This window comes from Paramormyrops kingsleyae, chromosome 8 (assembly GCF_048594095.1).
Source record: "Paramormyrops kingsleyae isolate MSU_618 chromosome 8, PKINGS_0.4, whole genome shotgun sequence".
Lineage (NCBI taxonomy): Eukaryota > Metazoa > Chordata > Actinopteri > Osteoglossiformes > Mormyridae > Paramormyrops > Paramormyrops kingsleyae.
The window spans coordinates 23783442-23802798 of NC_132804.1; the positions used below are offsets into that span (position 1 = coordinate 23783442).

At 42.2% G+C, this 19357-nt stretch overlaps 1 protein-coding gene across 2 annotated transcripts in view; it reads left to right on the top strand.

Moving 5' to 3' along the window:
• The window catches only part of LOC111843601 (semaphorin-3D), a 41543-nt gene that overhangs the window by 18624 nt on the left and 3562 nt on the right, over positions 1 to 19357 (top strand). For both annotated transcript variants that reach the window (XM_023811284.2, XM_023811285.2), the window contains exons 3-15: positions 10003 to 10160; positions 10701 to 10763; positions 11223 to 11342; positions 11759 to 11852; positions 12599 to 12727; positions 13105 to 13247; positions 13790 to 13904; positions 14114 to 14183; positions 14705 to 14849; positions 15903 to 16125; positions 17772 to 17860; positions 18518 to 18559; positions 18778 to 18935. In XM_023811284.2, the coding sequence (XP_023667052.1) occupies positions 10003 to 10160; positions 10701 to 10763; positions 11223 to 11342; positions 11759 to 11852; positions 12599 to 12727; positions 13105 to 13247; positions 13790 to 13904; positions 14114 to 14183; positions 14705 to 14849; positions 15903 to 16125; positions 17772 to 17860; positions 18518 to 18559; positions 18778 to 18935 (1549 nt within the window). The remainder of the gene's footprint in view (positions 1 to 10002; positions 10161 to 10700; positions 10764 to 11222; positions 11343 to 11758; positions 11853 to 12598; positions 12728 to 13104; positions 13248 to 13789; positions 13905 to 14113; positions 14184 to 14704; positions 14850 to 15902; positions 16126 to 17771; positions 17861 to 18517; positions 18560 to 18777; positions 18936 to 19357) is intronic.

Sequence of the window (19357 nt, forward strand, 5' to 3'; positions counted from 1 at the left end):
AAACAGAACCCAGGTCTGGTGGAAAGAATGTCACCAATTAGAGGCTGGTGATGAAACGCTGGACGTCACAGCTGCAGGCTGCTGGGATAATTCACTTGACTTTATTATCATTGCATCATTGCATTTCTTCAGTTTTTTCACTGTCAGAATGGATCCCTCAATATATCATGTGGATAAGGTAGCTGTAATATTTATAGTCATCTCAACTCATTTAATTCCAATTTATTTGTTGCATACTATGCAGATAGTGCTAATTATTGGTACTGTTTAAATATGATTTTCCCTGAAAAACAATTATTGGATGCACGGCTCAAACACTTATTAAGTCCAAATTTAATCTCCACTAAGAACACAGCCACATTGAGCAAGGCAAGTGGCATCTTCCACAATAAAGGGGAGGTTCCCCAATGTGGGAACACCCTTCTCCTCTTTGGGAGAGCCTCCATAAGTAATTAGATGTCAGCATGATCTGGCAACCCTTCCTCTTTGGAAGAGATTACATATTAAAGGAATGTATCCCCAATCTGGCAAACCTAGAGAACAGGCATGGAGAGAGAGAACAGCTGACATCAAGGCGATGCTCTAAGGAAGGCTAAAGAGGGCCCTGTCCCCATAAACATTCCTGGCTGTTTGGCTTTGCTCATACCAGCGGGAAGAAAGGTGGTTGGTTTAACATTTCTCTTAGATTCCTAATGACTAATCTATTTTTAGATTTCGACACCCAATTGCTCATCCACCCTTTTTTTTTATTAATCATTAAAACAACTGACGAACGTCCACCAGTTAAAAAAACACCACTCCCCGTGTTTTCCTAAAATGCCTTTGGCGTGCGAGCAATTAACGACCCTGTCTCCATGCTCTTTACAGCTGTTGATAAGCTTGACTGTTTTAACAAGTTGCATTAGTACAAAGAACGAAATGTACCACAGAAATGTTTATTTGTATATATAGGAAATAACAAAAAGTCTGGGCTAAATGTCAAAACAAAATATAAATGCTGACTTTTACTGCAATGTAAAAATTATCCTGTTTTTTAATGACTCGTGAATGAGACAGCCTTGTCCAGGTGGTACAGGTCACAAAACATTTTTATGTCTCAGTCCATGTTGAAAGGCTAAATCACTCTTTTAAGCCTTATAGGATAAGATAAGGTGTGAGATCCATCCCAATAAAGATAAGGAGTGTGTTAACCTGCCCCCTATTCCTGTATGCCCCTCATATGCAGCTCAAATTGACATTTTAAATAGAAAGAATTAAGTCAGCTGTAAACAGGAATCGGACCTTCATTACCTTCAGTGACAACAGATACGTTGATGCTTCGTGAATATACATGTGTGTCGGGTGTTATGCTCAGAGAAAAGGAGTAAAGGAGCTTAGAAATATATGTTTAAATATGTCAAATGTGGCAATATTTTAGCTCCATTAATGTATGAATATCCATAGCAGTATTCTGGCACATCTGAGAATTCAGTAGCATGCCTTTAAAAATATCCAATGCCTTATGGTGGACTTACTGAATGATGATTGGTTCTTTGGTGTGGTGGCTCTGTGGGTAGCACTGCTATTCCTCCAGGGTTGAGGGTTTGAACCCTGCTTTATGTGTGTGGCGTGTGTATGTTCTCTCTGTCTGATGTGGGTTTCCTTTTGCAGTCCAAAGACATGCAGTAGGCTGACTGGTGTCTCTTAATTGCCTAGAGTGCATCAATGTGGCTATCTGCAGTTCACCCCTGCCTGGGATTGGTATCAGGGAACCATGACTAAGATTACAGGTCGAAACATGAATGAATGGATGTATGGACGATTGGCTTTTGAGAACAGGACATAGAGCATTAATACCTTATAATCTGATTTCTGTTTCATTTTAAGCTGGGTATACCACATTTGTATTTGTCTTGGGCTCTCGGCAATACTGCCGTCTCAGTTCATTGAATGTAGTCACGCACAACACATGTGCAAATCTGTTCAGAATCTGCGCTGAGTACAAATCAGGCTCATTCCAATCTGATAGGAACCACCAGTGCCTCCTCTGGCTCTCCGGGGAGGCAGCAGAGCAGTCACACATCGACAGCGAGCTTTAAAGAAGAAACAGGGGCAACCAAAAAAATAAAGACCAACTAGGTTAAATGTGATAAACATGGCACCCTTTTCAAGAACTGGTCTGAATGGACCAGGACTAATGATTGGCAACTACATAGACATACACATTCACAAATATCTACTTGCATGCACAGACCAACACAAACACGTACAGTCCTACATACACATCCACATGCACACACATTTGCATCATTTAGACAAATGTACTTTCTTTCTTGTAAAAACAACCTTTGCAAGCTGTCCAAGAATGAAAACTGACTCAAAATCTCAATCCACTGATGTGCTTTTGTGATGTTAATCTAAACTAACATGCTGTAACCTATATGCTATATGCAATAAGAGCAACTGTGAGTGTTTTTTTTCTGTAAAATCATTAGGAAGTTTTCCAAGAAAAGCACCTTGCTTTAAGTATAACAAATGATGAAGATATGTTGGCTTTCCTCTTAGCTTTTGTGGACTAAGATATGAATTCTGCATAGATGGCACTCCACAGATGTTTGCCGTTTGAGGGCATTTATATATATGATGACGATGAATCGCTAAACAATGAAAACTGCTGTAGATGCTGTAACGTGTCAGCTGCAATGGACTGGGCCTGTTTTACGATATATGAAAAGGCTTGACCGTGGACAGCTGTTTGGAAAGGAGACGATGCAATCTTTGCCTGGTCAGTGTTCTCCTTAGGTGAGTGATAGCAAGGAGAAATGGTGGACAGGTCATTCTCAATCCAAAAATAAAAATTAGTTCAATTTATTGCTCAGTACTGACCGTGTTCTAATAATTCATGGAATAACAGCGTTCTGCCCCCGTTTCACCTAGAACATTCCTCTTATCTGAGGTGTCTCAGTCAACTTTACATTTTGGGAAAGTGGATGTTAAGATAAGAAAAGTAATAAAGTAATATAAGGAGGACATCAAAGCTCTCTAAATTCATTATAATCTAATTTACTGATAAAAGTGCAGCGGTCTGGTGGTGAAACATTTTGCTGAAAGCCACATACAAAGTTTTAAAACAAGCAAGTTGAGATCAGAACCAGTTCTGCTCTGTTTTGGCTGGGGAGGGTTAATCTGGAGCCAGGAGTGACTGGGCGCTTTGGGGCATCACTCTTTTTAGAAGATGTCCCCTGTGAGGAAAATCAAGACTGTCCTTGGCCCCACCAATTGCACGTTTCCCTGAACTCCCTGGAATGTCTCAGCACTTGAGAGACTCCCATAACTTGGAAGCTGGGAAACAGGTGCCCTGGCCGGATGCCCGTCCATAACTAAGCTCATCGGGTTATTGTCTGTATTTTCATTTAAAGATGATATGAGAAATTTAAGGAAAAACAGCAAATAATGAAACTGAAAGTGCCTGTAACTATATGACTTCTACATGTTTTCAAAAAATCTAAATAATCATTTGAACACAATGCAGTAGGTGGCCTAAGCCTGGATTGCCTGAAAGCTTTCCCTGGGTAATTAACATTGTGCACAAACGAGAAATTGAAATTAAAAATATAAACCATTTGAATAAGTTTGGGGAATCCGATTAAGAAACCCATTGTCAACATACGTTGCAGTTTCGCAACTCAGAGCAATTGCAGTTGACAACAGTGTGAAAGTTCCATTCTTCAGCTGCTATGTCTCCCCTTTTAAAAGCCAGTTGCATAGCTACTCCATGAAAAAACATCGCTCAGCGTTTTTTTTTTCCTGTAATGCATGGCCTACCCCCACAGATTCGGCCATTCTTACAGCATTATACTCGCATTACAGAGTTCAGAAGGACCGTGCAAATTACCATCCTTCGCTCCTCTCGCCTCGCTTGTCTTCCCCACGCCAATAAACATTTGACCCTCGCTATGTCCTTCAAAACCGCTGGGGAATTTCGGGGGGGGGGGGGGGGGGGGAAACGGAATGGGGGGAGGTGGAGGGAGGTTATGAGTGAACCTTCTTCATCTTCAAAGGAGGAAAGCTTCTCTTGAGAGGAATTGAAAAGAGGCAGGATAGATAAAAGCGAATGGCTGTGAGTCCCTTGACGCATCGTCAGTAAGGCACAGAGATTCACTATTTAGCACCTGATTCCCAAAAGGACGGCAGCTGCATTTTAGTGTTTCGCTTGTTCTCTTTCAAAGAAGACTTCCTGCTTCCTGCTCGCCTTTTCAAAACCGTATTTGAGGCATGAATTCAAACTTCGCTTTGCAAAGTCTTCCCTTCAGCAGTCCACCGGCCCTGCTGGAGCTGTTCCCAACGATCTTTTTCTTTAATAGTTGTTTATCGGTATCCTTACTCCCTCGGTACTATTAATTAGGAATCTTGGAGTACACAAACAGCACATACCTTGGAGACACTCGCTACATTAACAGGCCGGTCTGGACAGCGGGAGACTTGAAAAGTCATGAGAGAATTCTGCATGCTGCTACAAAGTAAAAGAGAAGGAAAAACAGGCTTTGAGAACAGAGTGTGGATTCATGCTGGTGTCAAAGCACATTGGCAAACCTAAAATCCCTCATTACGAAATGCTTCAGAAGAATCATTCTTGGTAAACAGGACACATTAATTAGATTTATTCAAACCTGGAGATGCTTTCAGGCTTTTATTGTGCTTCTGCACAGAATCAGCACAATGTCCTGAGTCTCCAGCAAACCTGCTTGCATTTTCTGTGAGGATTTCAATGCTGAGCACTGAGAATTAGCCAAGCTAGACGTCATTATCAAGCTAGTCTGTCTGAAAGGTCTTTCCAGATGATGCCGGTGTGCTCCTGTGTACAGACGCTGCCCCACTTAGCTGTAAGGTGTTTGTAACAATGTGCATTGGCTGCAATGGTGTTCTTTGGCTGTGCCTGTACCTCATAAATACACCTCGCTTCTGGATTGTCCATCCATCAGTGGTGGACTTTGTGTTTTCCGGTGATTCGTTCCTATAGTGAAATTATCTGTAGATGATGCTGTGTAACATTTAAAATGTCAGTCTTGCATTGATTATGACAGATAATTGTAAGCTGTGCTTTATAAGCTCAGGGTGACACGGTACTGCACTGGCTAGTGCTGTTTCCAAACACCTCTGGGGTGATGACCAGGGTTTGAGTCTCTGCTGTGACTCCATGTGTGTGGAGTTTGCATGTTCTCCCCGTGTCATTATGGGGTTTCCTCCAGGTACTCCAGTTTCCCCCCCCCCCACAGTCCAAAGACATGCTGAGGCTAATTGGAGTCACCAAATTGCCCATTGGTGTGTGTGAGGGTGCCCTGTGATGGGCTGGTACCCTATTCCTGGCTTGTTCCCTGCTTTGCACCCATAGCCTCCTAGATAGCCTCTGGACCTCTGCAACCCTGAATCGGACAAGAGGTTACAGAAGATGGATAACTGGAATTTAAGCTCTACAAATATCACAGACATTTTGCTGAAAGAGATGCCTGAAATATTTGACATGAACAAGTTAGCATTTTAATTGTAATTTTTCATAGTATTAATAATTAAAGTCGTATTTGATAATTGCTGTTTAAGTAGTGATGTTGATTACAATGGACCATTCATCAGTTTGGCTGTAGAAATCTGCAGTAGTTTACCGTGTCCTATAAATTAAAAAAAATAAAAAAACACTATTTACTGCATTTGCTGATGGAAAATCTTTTGTTTAACTTCATTTTCAAATAATTACTTAGGCTGGGATGAGAACCATACATTATACTGTATTTCCACCCTTATGAAAATTCACTATGGTTTCCTATGGTTTTTATGCAGTAATCATAGTTTTACTATGGTACCTCGTGGTACTTTGGTACTACCCATAGTACTATCATGGTTTGGAAAGACTATGGTAAAACAAAGACCATGGTAAAACAATGACCATGGTAAAACAAAAACCATGGTTTATGACCAAGATTATACTAGGGTTTAACTGTAGCGAAACCATGATAAAACCATAGTCATGGTTTCCATAGTTACCCAAAAAAACATGAAAAATGGCAAACCATTGTAAACCATGGTTATTTAATCATAATATTTTCGTAAGGGCAATAAGCATTACAGAGGGAATGTTGGCGCTTTTTGTTTCTAGTTTTTAAGCTTTCATGAGGTAATACAATAGTATAAAAAAGGGCCCTTGACTTGCCGTTCAGATCTGGTAACGTCATACTTTTCACAGTGTGTATTTTGTTATTTTGGCTAACGGCGTTGGAGTCTGCATTTCAGGTAAAAATGCACAAAATTTCTCTTCTAGTTTTCGTAATCAAGTTAAAAAAAGAAATGTCACGACTAAATTCGACATGGGCCCAGAAATGTCAATGAACCAAAGTCTGTCTTTGGTAGATCCAAAGCCCAGATCTGATACCAGATCCTCTTGCCAGGGCTGTGAGTGATTATTCAAAATAAGACAGACGCAGCAACGAGTCCAAGCGGGGAGTCAAAGCACGCTGCAGTCTGCATGAAATGTGACCTCCTCCACAAAGTTAATCATCCTTATTAATCCAAATGTAATCCAACCTTTTTTTATCTTGTTTTGGTTCTTGGTAATGTGTGGCTTGATGCAGCTTTCTTTTTATTTCACTTAATATCTGTGTGTATTTGTTTTACAGCGATTTAGGTATGCCGTGTTTGTTGTTACAGTCACTGGAGCTTCACTGCACTGAGAATTAGCTGTAAAAGCCAGTTGTAGGTTTCTTGCAGCTAAATACTGACAAACATGGGTTCAATGCAAACTGTCGCAGTTTATTTAGTCAGTCATTGGACCGTATGGCTCCGTGCATAAATGTTTCATTTTTAATCACCATCAACAATTATTCCTAGAATTTTGTAGGTCTGACACGTAAATTGTGCCCAAATCCAGTTAACAGCTTTCATTCCAGTCCCTGCAACTAAATGTTGTAAATTCTCACACCCCATTGCTCACACAAGAAAGCGCGCTGTACAGGTGTGAGGAAAATATCTAATAGTCTAAGGGATGTGATATGATCTGAGACCTCAAGTAAGTTATATGTGATACACGACAGATCGCTTACTTATATGGAATGGAATTTATGGTCAGCAACGATGGGTTAAATGAATGGGAGAAGAGAGAAGAGAAACAGAGAAACTCTGGAATTAGTGCGGATGGATTTAGGGTCTGAGCCTGATTTGTTAAACTTTGTTTGAAGTTTTAATGTATTTATTTTCCTTACTTACAGACCCAGGGACCTTGGGATAGAAATGGTGACCAGAGTTACAACAGAGTGTAAATCCTATTGCTATTTTTATGAATTACAAGCCTTCATAATCACCCCTGATCCAGTTAACCCTATTTTTTTCAACAGTTTTAGCTATTCAAACTATAGCAAGAAGACAAAGCTTTGCTGTGGGGCTGGAAATTGAAAGTAACTACTTGAGTTTGAGTTTGATGGCAAAAGCACTAAAGTACTGACCCTAAAATAGGTTAGATATTGGCCTTTGGTGTGATACTCTGTACTCAACATATGCCAAGTTAGTCCAACAAAAAATAAGGGTATACCTAAGAAGGCCTTCTCCTACCTAAAAGAATGGAACAGAAGTGTGAGCTTGAGTCAGACCGAGTCATTTTTCAGGAGTCATACTTACAGAAGACCCTCAAAACTTGGCAGAAATAGTATAAACAATAAACATTATGCTATTGTTATAACTCATGCGACTTAATTTACTTTCACTAGATAAGACAATAATCTCCCTATTTTTCTTTACGCAGCTCTGATGCGTGGGGTCCACTGAAGATGACATTAAGTTAGCTTTGGTTTGATGGCAAACAGCTGGAATGACAAGCAAACAGTGGACAGGGTAGCTTGCTGCTTAAACCCAGATTCCTGGAAACCCTTATAAGGGTAAAGTACTGTACAAAAGACTACAGGAAAAAAACATTTATACTGTATTTTTCAGAAAATACTGCATATGGAGCATAGTTCACTTTCAGTATCTGAGTATACTGGAATGCAAGTAACATACAGCAAACCTCTTACCGGCATGACTTTAACAAATTAGAGCCCTTCAAAATTTAAAATGGTATTACAGTTATTTTATTTAGTGTGTATTACTAAGTGCATGCTCGAGATACATTTAACAATAGCTCCAAGATGGTCGTGGTTTAAAGTCAAAACTGCTTATACAGTATATATGTCTTTGGTCATGGGTTAATTGGGTTTTTGGCTGTATCTCAATATGTTTGTAATTCTAATCCTTGGTTGATAGAAATACCGGAGTAAAAGGAGCTGGATCTGAGAATTATGAGTTTTATAAATGGGAAATTATGTGACAGGGTCGTATGTTAGCGAGGGGATAGGCTACACAAAGGGGATAGGCTACACAAAGTCTTCATGTGCTGTACACTCCTTAACCCAAGTGTCTCACAGTCACTCCCAGGCGGTTGTTAAGGGCTCAGCGAGTCGGGTCTCTCTGAGGTTCTATTTGCATTAAATCATCACTAGTAGCCTTTAAATTCACTGACCTGCTTGCACTTTATTATTGAAACAGTAATCCATAGATTCATACCACCTCCAATTAATAATAAACTAGCCGCATGGCCTATTCTGAGTTAGAGCAGACATATCAACAACAATAAATTTAATTGTAGGGGAAAATAAGTGCTGGGTGAAATTTTCCTGTGCTCCAGGTTCACGTTTTTCCAAAACACTCCGATGTTCTCACGGCACATGGTGCATTCATTTCTCTTTCGCCGTGTCCTGGGCTTGGCTCCACCATCCATCCGACAGGCCCCCGGCTCTCTGGAAGCGGTTTAAAAACGCTCTCAGACGCTCTCCAGCCTGCTGTCGAGGAATGCGAGCGTCAGTCAGGGGGCCCGCGTGCATCGCTTAAAGTGAAGCGGATGCTTTATCAGAGAGCTTTCACACCTGGCCCCCGGCTCTTGCCCCCATTAATCTGCGTCATGGCGTCGTCTCGCATGGACAGTCGGCTGGCTTTTGAGAGCCGAGGAGAGATCTCCGCCTGGGAGAATGGGAAGATCGGGTGACGGCCTTAGTGCCAAAAATCGAGCAGACGTGCTTAATGAATTTTTGTTCAAAATGTTACGTGCACAAGGGGAAGTCGTACGAGAATTGGTGACATTTTGGATGGTTATTTATTCTGCTGTAATTCTGGGGCGCTTATTAAATTTTCATAGCCGCCCGAAAGGCCAAGCTCATTTTCAGTGCTTGGAAGATAAAGATGCCATTTAAGCATTTCTTAATGAATTGATGGAATCTGGAATTTCAGATTTATTATAAATGTACTTAAGCACCATCAGGAATCCATTTGCAATCAGTTTTGGAGCTCACCATAAAATTACATTTTTCAAGCATTAAACAATTGATATTTAACTATTGTTCATCAAAAGTTTTGTGTATTTTCAGATTACTGTACCCTGACCTTGTTTTCTGTCTTATCTAATCTCTTAATGGTGTTGCTAATGGAAGGAAAATGTGTTAATGGTTATGAATTTTTCAAATAAACTACAACCACTTCATCCCCTTAAAGTAAAAGTGCACAGGAGAGAGTGGACATGGTTCAGAAGTGCCCCCAGCCTTTAATCAGAGCGCTTTCCTTCTCTTGTTTTTGCAACCTTTGCCAATCTCCAGACCTTGGAGTACCTCTACATACTGCCCCTTCTTCTTGCAAGGACATGTCCCTCAGAGAGCTGAACGGGACAGGGAAAGGGGGGGGGGGGGGGTCAGGCGAGGTTAATTTGCGATGATTGTTGTAGGTCATTTCATGCCTAGTTAAGCTGGTGGTCCCTGGGGAGGGAGACAAGGCCCTAGCTTGTGACTCTGCTGAGAGCCTTTTGCTCATATCACCCTCTGAAGACTTTTCCCTCAGCAGCTTATCAGAGTGCCTTCTTTTCTAAACAAGGCCACAAGAAATCAGAAATACTCTGACTATGTAACCATTGGCTTGGAAGTAAATCTCTGTATGTGTTTGCATTTGTCGATTTCCCAGATCTGTCCAGGAACAGCACGGCGGTGTTCTGGGGCAATGAAGTGAACGGCGGGTATCAGACGCTGCTGCTGGATGAGGACCGAGGCTGGCTTCTCGTCGGGGGCCGCGACCACGTCTACATGCTGCGCTGCGACGATCTCCTCCGGCCCGCACGTGAGGTCAGGACCTGCTAATGTGCTGCTAATTACGGCGGCTCCCATCAGCTATGCTAACACATGCTCATCCGTGTGTCTGTGTGATCATGTTCTGCCATGAAAAGCAAATGACAAATGTATGGCTGAAAACCCTCACTTGTGATTTTACTAAATACAGTAAGTTTTGTAAAGTTTTGGATATGTCTCAATCACTGCAAGATTTTAGAACATTTTTACAGTTGTATATGTAACCAGGGGCGTAGGAGTCAGGGGGAATTGGGGAGACATGTACCCCTCGATATTTAATTCGAATTCATTCATGGATTCATGAATTCATCCCCCCAATAAATAATCCTTTGTATTTAAATGGTTATGTTACATCCCTTCCAATATCAAACTCTTGCCTATGCCATTGTATGTAACACCTTACTATTAATCATTTTCAGCTACTCTTTCAAACTTTAAAGCCATTTCTAAAAAAGGAGAAGAATTTCAGACTGAATTAATATACTTGTAAATGATTTGCCAACATCCAGTCTAAGGATGTGCCTCTATCCCATTCAGATTTATTGGCCTGCTCCGAGGGAACACATTGAACATTGCACATCGGCTGGGAAGAGTGCAGAGGTAAGAACCAGCAGCTCACCTTTAATAACAAGCGAGAGGTGGGCACCTCTAAGGACCTTTCCGGATAACTGAGAACCTGTCATCAGCAGCCTGTTCAAGCTAAGGGTCCTGGAAAAAAAGCACTCACGTTCTGTCTGTGGTTAAGTGAAATGAATCCTGAAGTACTCCAGTTATTTATAGCACCCTAGAGAGAGTGTGAGGGCTTTGGGGGGGGACCTGCATCCCACATCTGACATCCATCTCTGTTAGTAATTAAAAAACAGACCATGAAAGTGTAACTGGCAATTTCAGTCACGGAAACAGCATTCCTCTGTTGTCATTTTCACGTTCACAGCCTGGAGATTCGAGATAAGCCAAGAGTTGTTGGTCATGTGACAGCGCTCTTGTAGTGATTATTAGTTTTCATTGGGCTTGTATGTATCATCTCAGACAACATGGGAACGGTATGCTCCTTTGCAGGTGGACTGCATGAATCACATCAGGCTGCTGCAGACCTTTAATAAAACCCATGTGTACGTCTGCGGAACCGGGGCGTACCACCCGATGTGTGCCTACATCGACCTGGGCCACAGTACCGAGGTGAGCAAGGTGCCTGTGAATCCACTAGACTCTGTTCTTCAGAATACCATGTGCTGGTCTTGCAACTTCAAAAACACATTCCAGAAGCCCACCAGGGGAGCATTGAGAACGTCCAGTAGGATCTAACCTGATTGATGTTAGGTGTTGTTCATGCCTTATCTAAAGGGAGTTACACAACCCATGAACTGCACACATGCTGCATAGTTCAAATCCTACTGAATGTCTCCTACTTTAGATATCCTCAAGGGTCCAACAGCATATCTCAACCACCTTTCGGTCAGAAAGTTCAACTCCTTAACCACCAATCCTCCTGGTACCTTCCACGACCCATTGAGATGTCAGTAAACAAGCTCACAATGAAGGTTCCTTGAGTTGAAAGTTCCGGTTGGAGCTCAGACGCTTTCCATCCTTGACAGGAGCCCTTGTTCCAACTGCTGCACCACACAGTGGAATCTGGGCGTGGGAAGTGCCCATACAGCCCGCAGGAGCCCTTCACAGCCAAGCTCTCCGGTAAGCCTTAGCCTCCATTCAGCGGGTCGCCATGCTCTGTGACCACAGGTCAGTTGTCTTCAATCAGGCTGGTCTCTGGTTCTCACGGTTTGATTTGTCAGTCGGGAATCGCAAAGCGGCACACCTGGGCTGTCGCTGCCAAAGCCACCCACGGCCACAATGTCACATGTGTTCATCTGCCTTTTACTGTCATTAGAAGAGAATTCTGGGAAAGCATCCTGCTGGTTGGCCTACCAGTTGGCTGTCTGGTGGTTTATTCTGGAAATGAAAAGAACCACATGATTTCTTTTTTCACTCGCTTTTCACTGCCTGAAGGGCTGCCAGTGCATAATTAAAGGTTTTCTTGCAGAGCATAAAGGCACTGGCCACCAATCATTTTGTGGCATGTCTTTGAAGTACCCAAAACATAAGCAGGATTAATTAATTGGTCCTGTAAGCTGTATTCAGTGTTTAGATCACATTAATTAAAAAGAAAAGGGCCTTGTTTAATGAAAAGTAAAGAGCTGTGAAAACGTTACGATTTTTATGAGAATTTGGTTTTGTATGTTGTTGCATTTTACTTTGTCGAGTAAGATAATATTTTGAAAGTATCTTGTTTTTGTTGGAGGACACTGCACTATTTATTTATAATTTATAAAAATAGCAGCACATCTGGACAAGTCATGTGGTATTCTGCCAGTCCTGTGAAAGAACAGCAGTGTGTGTACGCGTGCGTGTGATCAAAACCACTTGTATTTTTATGGAAGATGGAAACCTGTACGCCGGCACATCTGTAGACTTCATGGGCACCAACGCCGCCATCTTTCGTACATCTGTGTATGGCAGCGACCAGCACTACATCCGCACTGAGGCTTACCAGAACCACTGGCTTAATGGTGAGGATCTCCCCGTGTAAGACACATCCAGAAAGTCCACAGGGCCAATGGCTGTCATTGTGGTGGGGCGGTATGAAACTCAGTGGGTTTGGGGTCTTTGCCCATGTTCATCAGGTTGTGGGTTCAATTCCCCCAGTTAGCAGAGTAATCAGGTCAATGTTGGACCTTTGAACAAGGCCCTTATAACCCCAAGTTCTCCAGGGGTGCTTGCTGACGCTGCTCTCTGATCCTCGGTCAGTAGTTTTATGCTTGTAGTGTGAATTTGTAGTATTCTTTCTGATAGCCTTGGTGTTGAAGATCTATTTCTTCTTCTTCCAGATCTCCGTGCTAATGTTGATGTCTCTATGTAACATTTTGCCCATCATTTGCCCCCGCAGAGCCAGAGTTTGTGGGGTCTTTCTCCATCCCAGACACACACAGTCAAGACGATGACAAGATCTACTTCTTCTTCAAGGAGACAGCGGTGGAGTCGAACGAATGGGACAGACACATCTACAGCAGGGTAGCCAGGGTGTGCAAGGTAAATGACATCCTCTCGGGGTATTTAATGCGAAAAGCCATAATGCTAATGCATAATGCAAATGGCTCTTTGTGTAATGCTTTCACTTAGTAGAGGATGTCACAGGGCATGATGGACAAGTTAGACTCTGAGAAAAGTGTCTTGAAAAAGAGTCCTGGCCCTTTAAGAAAGCAAAACAAAAATGTGTCAAAAAAAAAAACAATTAACAAAAGCAATGGTGCATAGAAGTATCATTAGTAGGATCATGCATGACTCAGAAATCAAACAAAATCATTAGTGGGGAAAGTGAACTAAATACAAGAGTGGAGCCATTTCTTGTTCCTACCTAATCCTGCGATGTGGGGTTAGCTGTCTCCCTCCGTAACAAGGCCGCACCTTTCTAGTGAATTTGACCCATCTGAGCCATGTTAATTAGGAAGCTTCCAGCCTTTTGCTGGAAGAAAGTGCGAGAAACTGAGTATTTGTTTTTGGGAGCGAAACTGCACTAAGACGTGCCAAGGGATCACTGAAGTGATATCCACCTTAACTTTGCCCCACCCCAGAATGACATCGGGGGGAAGAGAAGCCTGATTAATCGCTGGACTACCTTCCTGAAGGCCAGGCTGGTGTGCTCGGTTCCGGGGCCGGAGGGCTTGGACACGCACTTTGATGAGCTGGGTAGGCCGCAGTGCCGTGCTGCTTAGCTGCTGGCCGTTTATATTGGCTCAGATGTCTATCCTGCTAGGAAACGTGAGCTGACGTGCTCATCTTCTCCCTTCTCCTGTAGCCAGTTACACTAAAAAATCTCCTCCCTCACATATTTGGCTCTGTCAGGGAGTATTAAGCCCTTCATTCACTGTAATCTTTTTTCTCTGGTGTGCTTTCAGAGGACATCTTTGTTCTAGAAACAAAAGACTCCCAGAACCCAGTCATCTACGGAGTCTTCACCACTTCCAGGTAAACAGGGGCTCTTCAGTACAGTGGCTCAGTTAGTAAATGTGCTTTTCAAGCACTTAAAAAAAGGTAGTCGTCAAATGAGGAAAATGACAGCAGCATTGCAGAACTGCAGTCTTTTCATCAATTATTAGGGTGTTTTATGTCCTACTAATAGAATACAATAGGGTACAACTGAAAATAATGGGGGCAGTGATTTATTTATACCCATAAAAGCTGTTTTTTTTTTTTTACGAGGTAAACATACGTTTGTTGCTTCTTGTAAAATGTGTTTGATGTATCTGTGCGAGTCCTACAAATGACTGTTCAGCTACCCTTTAAAAACAAAAGGATGCCAGAGAATTTCCCATTTTTTTCCGACATAACAGACCCATTACTCTCCTGTGTGCGCTGTCACGCCCATGAACCCTGACCCTAAAGGTCTCTGTGGAGTGCTCTGCCATGTTGTGTTATTCCAGTTGTCCCCATCACCAGCACCAGTACCTTTTCCTCCCCCAATGCCTCTCCTTCTCTCTCGTCCAAAGTTCTGTGTTCAGGGGCTCGGCCGTCTGTGTCTACTCTATGGCGTCCATCCGGGCTGCCTTCAGCGGGTCCTTCTCCCACAAGGAAGGGCCCAATTACCACTGGGTGGAATACAAGGAGCGAGTACCATACCCACGGCCTGGAACGGTGGGTATACCCTGCAGGGAGGGCTCTGTTTTCAGAGGGTACCAGGGGACAAAGGTGGATAGTTCAAGTCCAGAAAGTAAAACTCCAAACCAAGATTTTGTTTCAACCAAGCAGTTCAGTATTCTGTGACTGTGATTCTTTATGCTCAAAAGTTTGGTTGAAACAAAAGCTTGGTCTGGATTTTTATTTTCTGAACCTGAACTGTCCACATCTGCCAGGGGGGCATGTATGTGATACACGGGTGATGAAACAAAGCTCAAACTCACTAATGGTCACAGTGCAGCACAATACCCTTCAGAAGAATCATAAATGTGTTAAGGAGTACAGCTGCGGTGGTTGTAGAGGTGTACGAGGTGTGCTATTTGTTCAGTGTTGCTTTCTTAACAAACAGTTGCAGCATTCTGTTGAATGTTTAGCATTAGCTTGTAGCTTCTGGCCAAACTCACTGATGAATGCGAAAAATAATGACCTTCACAAAGAATTTGTGGCATTCCTTAATAATTCAATTTTTGTTGATTTGTATAGCTGCAACAAAATTTATGTCGGCAATAAAGCGTTATGTAACAAATATGACAACACAAATCAATTTATAAAACAGCTTTACAGCTGTATTCGGTTTCAGTGGAGTACAGTTAATTGGTTGCTGATGTCCAATCAGGTGCTTTAGCCTTTTCTCCTAATTTGAGAGCCTTGCTGCCAAGCTACCAAGTGCAGTAGGGCGTCGGTTTAGCTTGAATGAATTTACATTCATCAGCCTCTCTGAAACTTTCATCCAATGCAACGTGCAATTTTTCCGACTGAATTTGCCCATTTATACAGCTGGATATTTCACTGGAGCAAATCGGGATAAGTGCCTTTTCTCATATGCACGACAGCAGGGTCTCCCCTGTGAGCTGGACTAGAAACCTCCCGAGTCCATATTCTGATTAATGATTACACTGCTGGTTCCCTGCACTAATGTCAGCATGTTACCTTGCATCCTAATACCGCCAAGAAAATTTCCTAATACATGTAGGTGTAGCTGGCTAATAAAGTGAATTCTGATTCTAATAGTGTCCTAGTGAAACCTACGACCCACTCCACAAATCCACCCACGACTACCCGGATGATGTGGTCAGCTTCATGAGAGGACACCAGCTCATGTGGGAACCTGTGCTGCCCATCAACAGAAGACCCGTGTTTATGAGAGTGAGCGCCCCCTACAGGCTGCGGAAAATAGTGGTAGACAGGGTTGATGCAGAGGATGGTCAATACGACGTACTTTACCTGGGCACAGGTAGGTGACAAGAATACAGTTAAACCGATTATGCTACACCCAATAACGTGGCAACAAATGTTACGCTGACAATAGATAAAAATGGCAATCCTTATAATTATATAATGTAATAATATGGCCCAGAAAAAATAGGTGACATTTTACTTGAAGCTGTCATCTATTATGCATCATAGATACACTACCTTCATAATGCATTATAATGCTCTGTATAAGAATTAAGAATATATTTTGTACTGCATTATGAAGGTATCTACAGTGCATTTTAGATGAGAGCTTCATAAAGCATTCATATTGCATAATAAATATGGCTATAATGTGTTTTACGTTTCATAAATATTTATAGCCGTGTTTTTAGTGCTTTACGCTTTAATGCATTATAATGTGTTATGAATGTATTCATAGATTCTTATTGACATGGCATTCATAGAAAGTGTTACCAAAAAGACTGTTCGTATGGGTATTATGGCATTACCTTCTCAGAAAGTAGTGCACTTGCAGGTCAGCTAACACAACTGAATGAAACCTGCTGGTCTGCGGAATTTGGCAGAACGTGACAAAGTTGATTAATGAGGGAGTATATTTAACCTCAGGACACTGACCCCAGTTCAAAGGCCTTTCAGGTTGATAGCCGAAGCCTATTTTTCATCCGTGTGTTAAAAAGAGAAGGGCTCATTAAGGTGGCTGTCATACTTCACAGCTATTAATAATCTGAAGGGTTAAAACCCAACACCTCCAGTTAACCATTACCTCATATTGTTCGTGGGATTGGTTTTTGTTACAAGCCAAGGATTAACGAACTTCTATTTGTTATTGCATTATTGTATCTTCATTATTGCAGAAGATTTGAGAAGAACGATTATTTTATGCCTCTGACGTTGCTTAGATACTGGGCATTTGCTTTTGGTTGGGAATATTGAATTATTGCCAATGGCGTAAACAAGTCATTTGGCATGTACTGTATACAATGATGACAGCACTATCAGCCTCTTGGGGGTCACTGTAGAGCAAGCAGCCATATTTAGACGCAGGGCAGTTCCCATGCCTGGCTTGGCTGAGACTCCCTGGAACCACCCTGATATTATGGAGGGTGTCCATTAGCCTGTATGCTATGCTTTGCCTGCCTGATGTGCCACCTGGCTTTGTGGCTTCTGTGAACTGCTGCTCATCTGCCCCCATGCCACCCCTGAAGTCCTCCTGCCCTTAGCAAACTACCTCAGACACATTCAGGGTCAAATGTGTGGTGCACTTTAGCTATAGCGGCCGTCTGTATCACAGAGAGTGTCTCGTGAGCCTTATTTAGTGGTCTTTTTTTTATTGTTATTCATTGTTGATATTATTGTCTTGTTGGCAGTATAGTTTGAAAGAAGCAAGACATTCATTATTCTGCATGCATACATGCATAAAACAATAAAACCTTGAATATGAGTTTGATACCATACTACAGAACAATGAGATTAATAGGAAATCCTTACATTTGGCCATATAGCTTGAGGCAGGCTGCAGAATTTGTGATGGGAAGCTCTGAAAGCCACTAATTTTTCCCAGATTAAATATTACACTGAACTTCCTTCAGTTGCTGTATAGACACTGATGGCTCTCCATCTGGAGACAGGTGTCCATTAACAGGTGACTCCTTTACTCTGCAGACAACAGCAAGCTTCTGAAGGTGATTTCCATCTTGAAGGAGAACTGGGAGACGGAGGAGGTTGTCCTGGAGGAGCTGACTTTGTTTCCTGTAGGTGACTTTCATGAACTCAGCATATGACTACGTCCAATTTCCCCTCAATGTAATCTTATGCCCCTAGTGTTGGTTGTTGTTGCTTTCTGTGGAAAATGAGTATTGCATTGAAAAATAGCCCGGGGTGAAAGATCTACTGATCTGCTGGACATTTTCAAAGTTTTCGAAATAAGTGAATAAACTGGGAGCCCAAAGGAAGGGAGAAATGAAGAAAAACAGCAGTTGGTTTATTTTTTGAGCAATAAACCACAAAAAAAAAAAATCAAACAAACACCAAACAAAGGAGATGTCATAGCTGTACCGAACAAGACAAATGCAACATCAGATGGATCTCAGCAAAGGAAAACAGGGAAGGGGTGTATGAAGCCTTACGAGAGCATGTTCAGAGGTGAAGGAACTTTGGGTATTTAATTACTTTTTCCTGTGGGAAGAACAGAGGTTAGCCTAAATTATCAGGGGAATTCACAGTGAGGCCCCAGGACTTGGCAGGAATCCACAAAGCAGTTACTCTGGAGGAGCCAGACACTCGAAGCTGACATATTTTAGCTGTTATGTCCCTGGGGTATCAAAGCATTTCAATGGGACAAATCTTAACTTATATTTTGTTAACTTTCTCCTCTGTGTCATTATTTCTGGCATTATCGCCCCTAACAGAAGCCCACACCGATCCTGAACATGGAGCTGTCAACTAAAAGGGTATGTTTACCTGTGCATGATATTTAGTTTTATTGCAACAGATATATGAAGCCCTATTTATGCCAGAATGAGCTGAAAATGAGCTCCAAACACAAGCCAGAAAGATGCTCATACATCTTGTTGCAAACATACACGAATTAACCAACCAGAGACTGACAGAGAATATGATGGCTATAAGCTGGATCATGATTGGCTCAATCTCCCCTCCGCATGAGCAGCAGCTCCTGTACGTGAGCAGTGATGTGGGCGTGGCCCAGCTCCCCCTGCAGCGCTGCCAACTCTATGGCCAGGCCTGTGCTGACTGCTGCCTGGCCAGAGACCCCTACTGTGCTTGGGATGGCACCACCTGCAGCAGCTACTTTCCAAGCAACAAGAGGCAAGTCCCCCCCCCCCCCCATAAAGATAGGCCTACATACTGTTATTTTTATTGTTAATTATTTCAAAACCACCACAGCAGGGATCTGAGTCAGCAGCACAAATATTAATAGTTCCTGTTGGTGATCATCCTGCTGGCCCATAAAGACATGGCATCAAAGTTATAGATGGATTCTGGGAGTTGTTGTACTAAAAAAAAAAAAAAAGACATTCGGCTATGATGTCAAGCATGTTTCTCATTTTACTTGGCACTGTGAATTTTGCAAATAAACAAAAACATGAAACTGCCAGTGACAGGCTGCTCCAATCCTGTATTTTGATCTTTTATTCTCTTTGCCTATAGTAATCTGGAAACTCTTTGTTCCTGCCTTCACTGATGTGTTTTATGTCAAGAAATAAACCTTCACACGTAACATGACACTT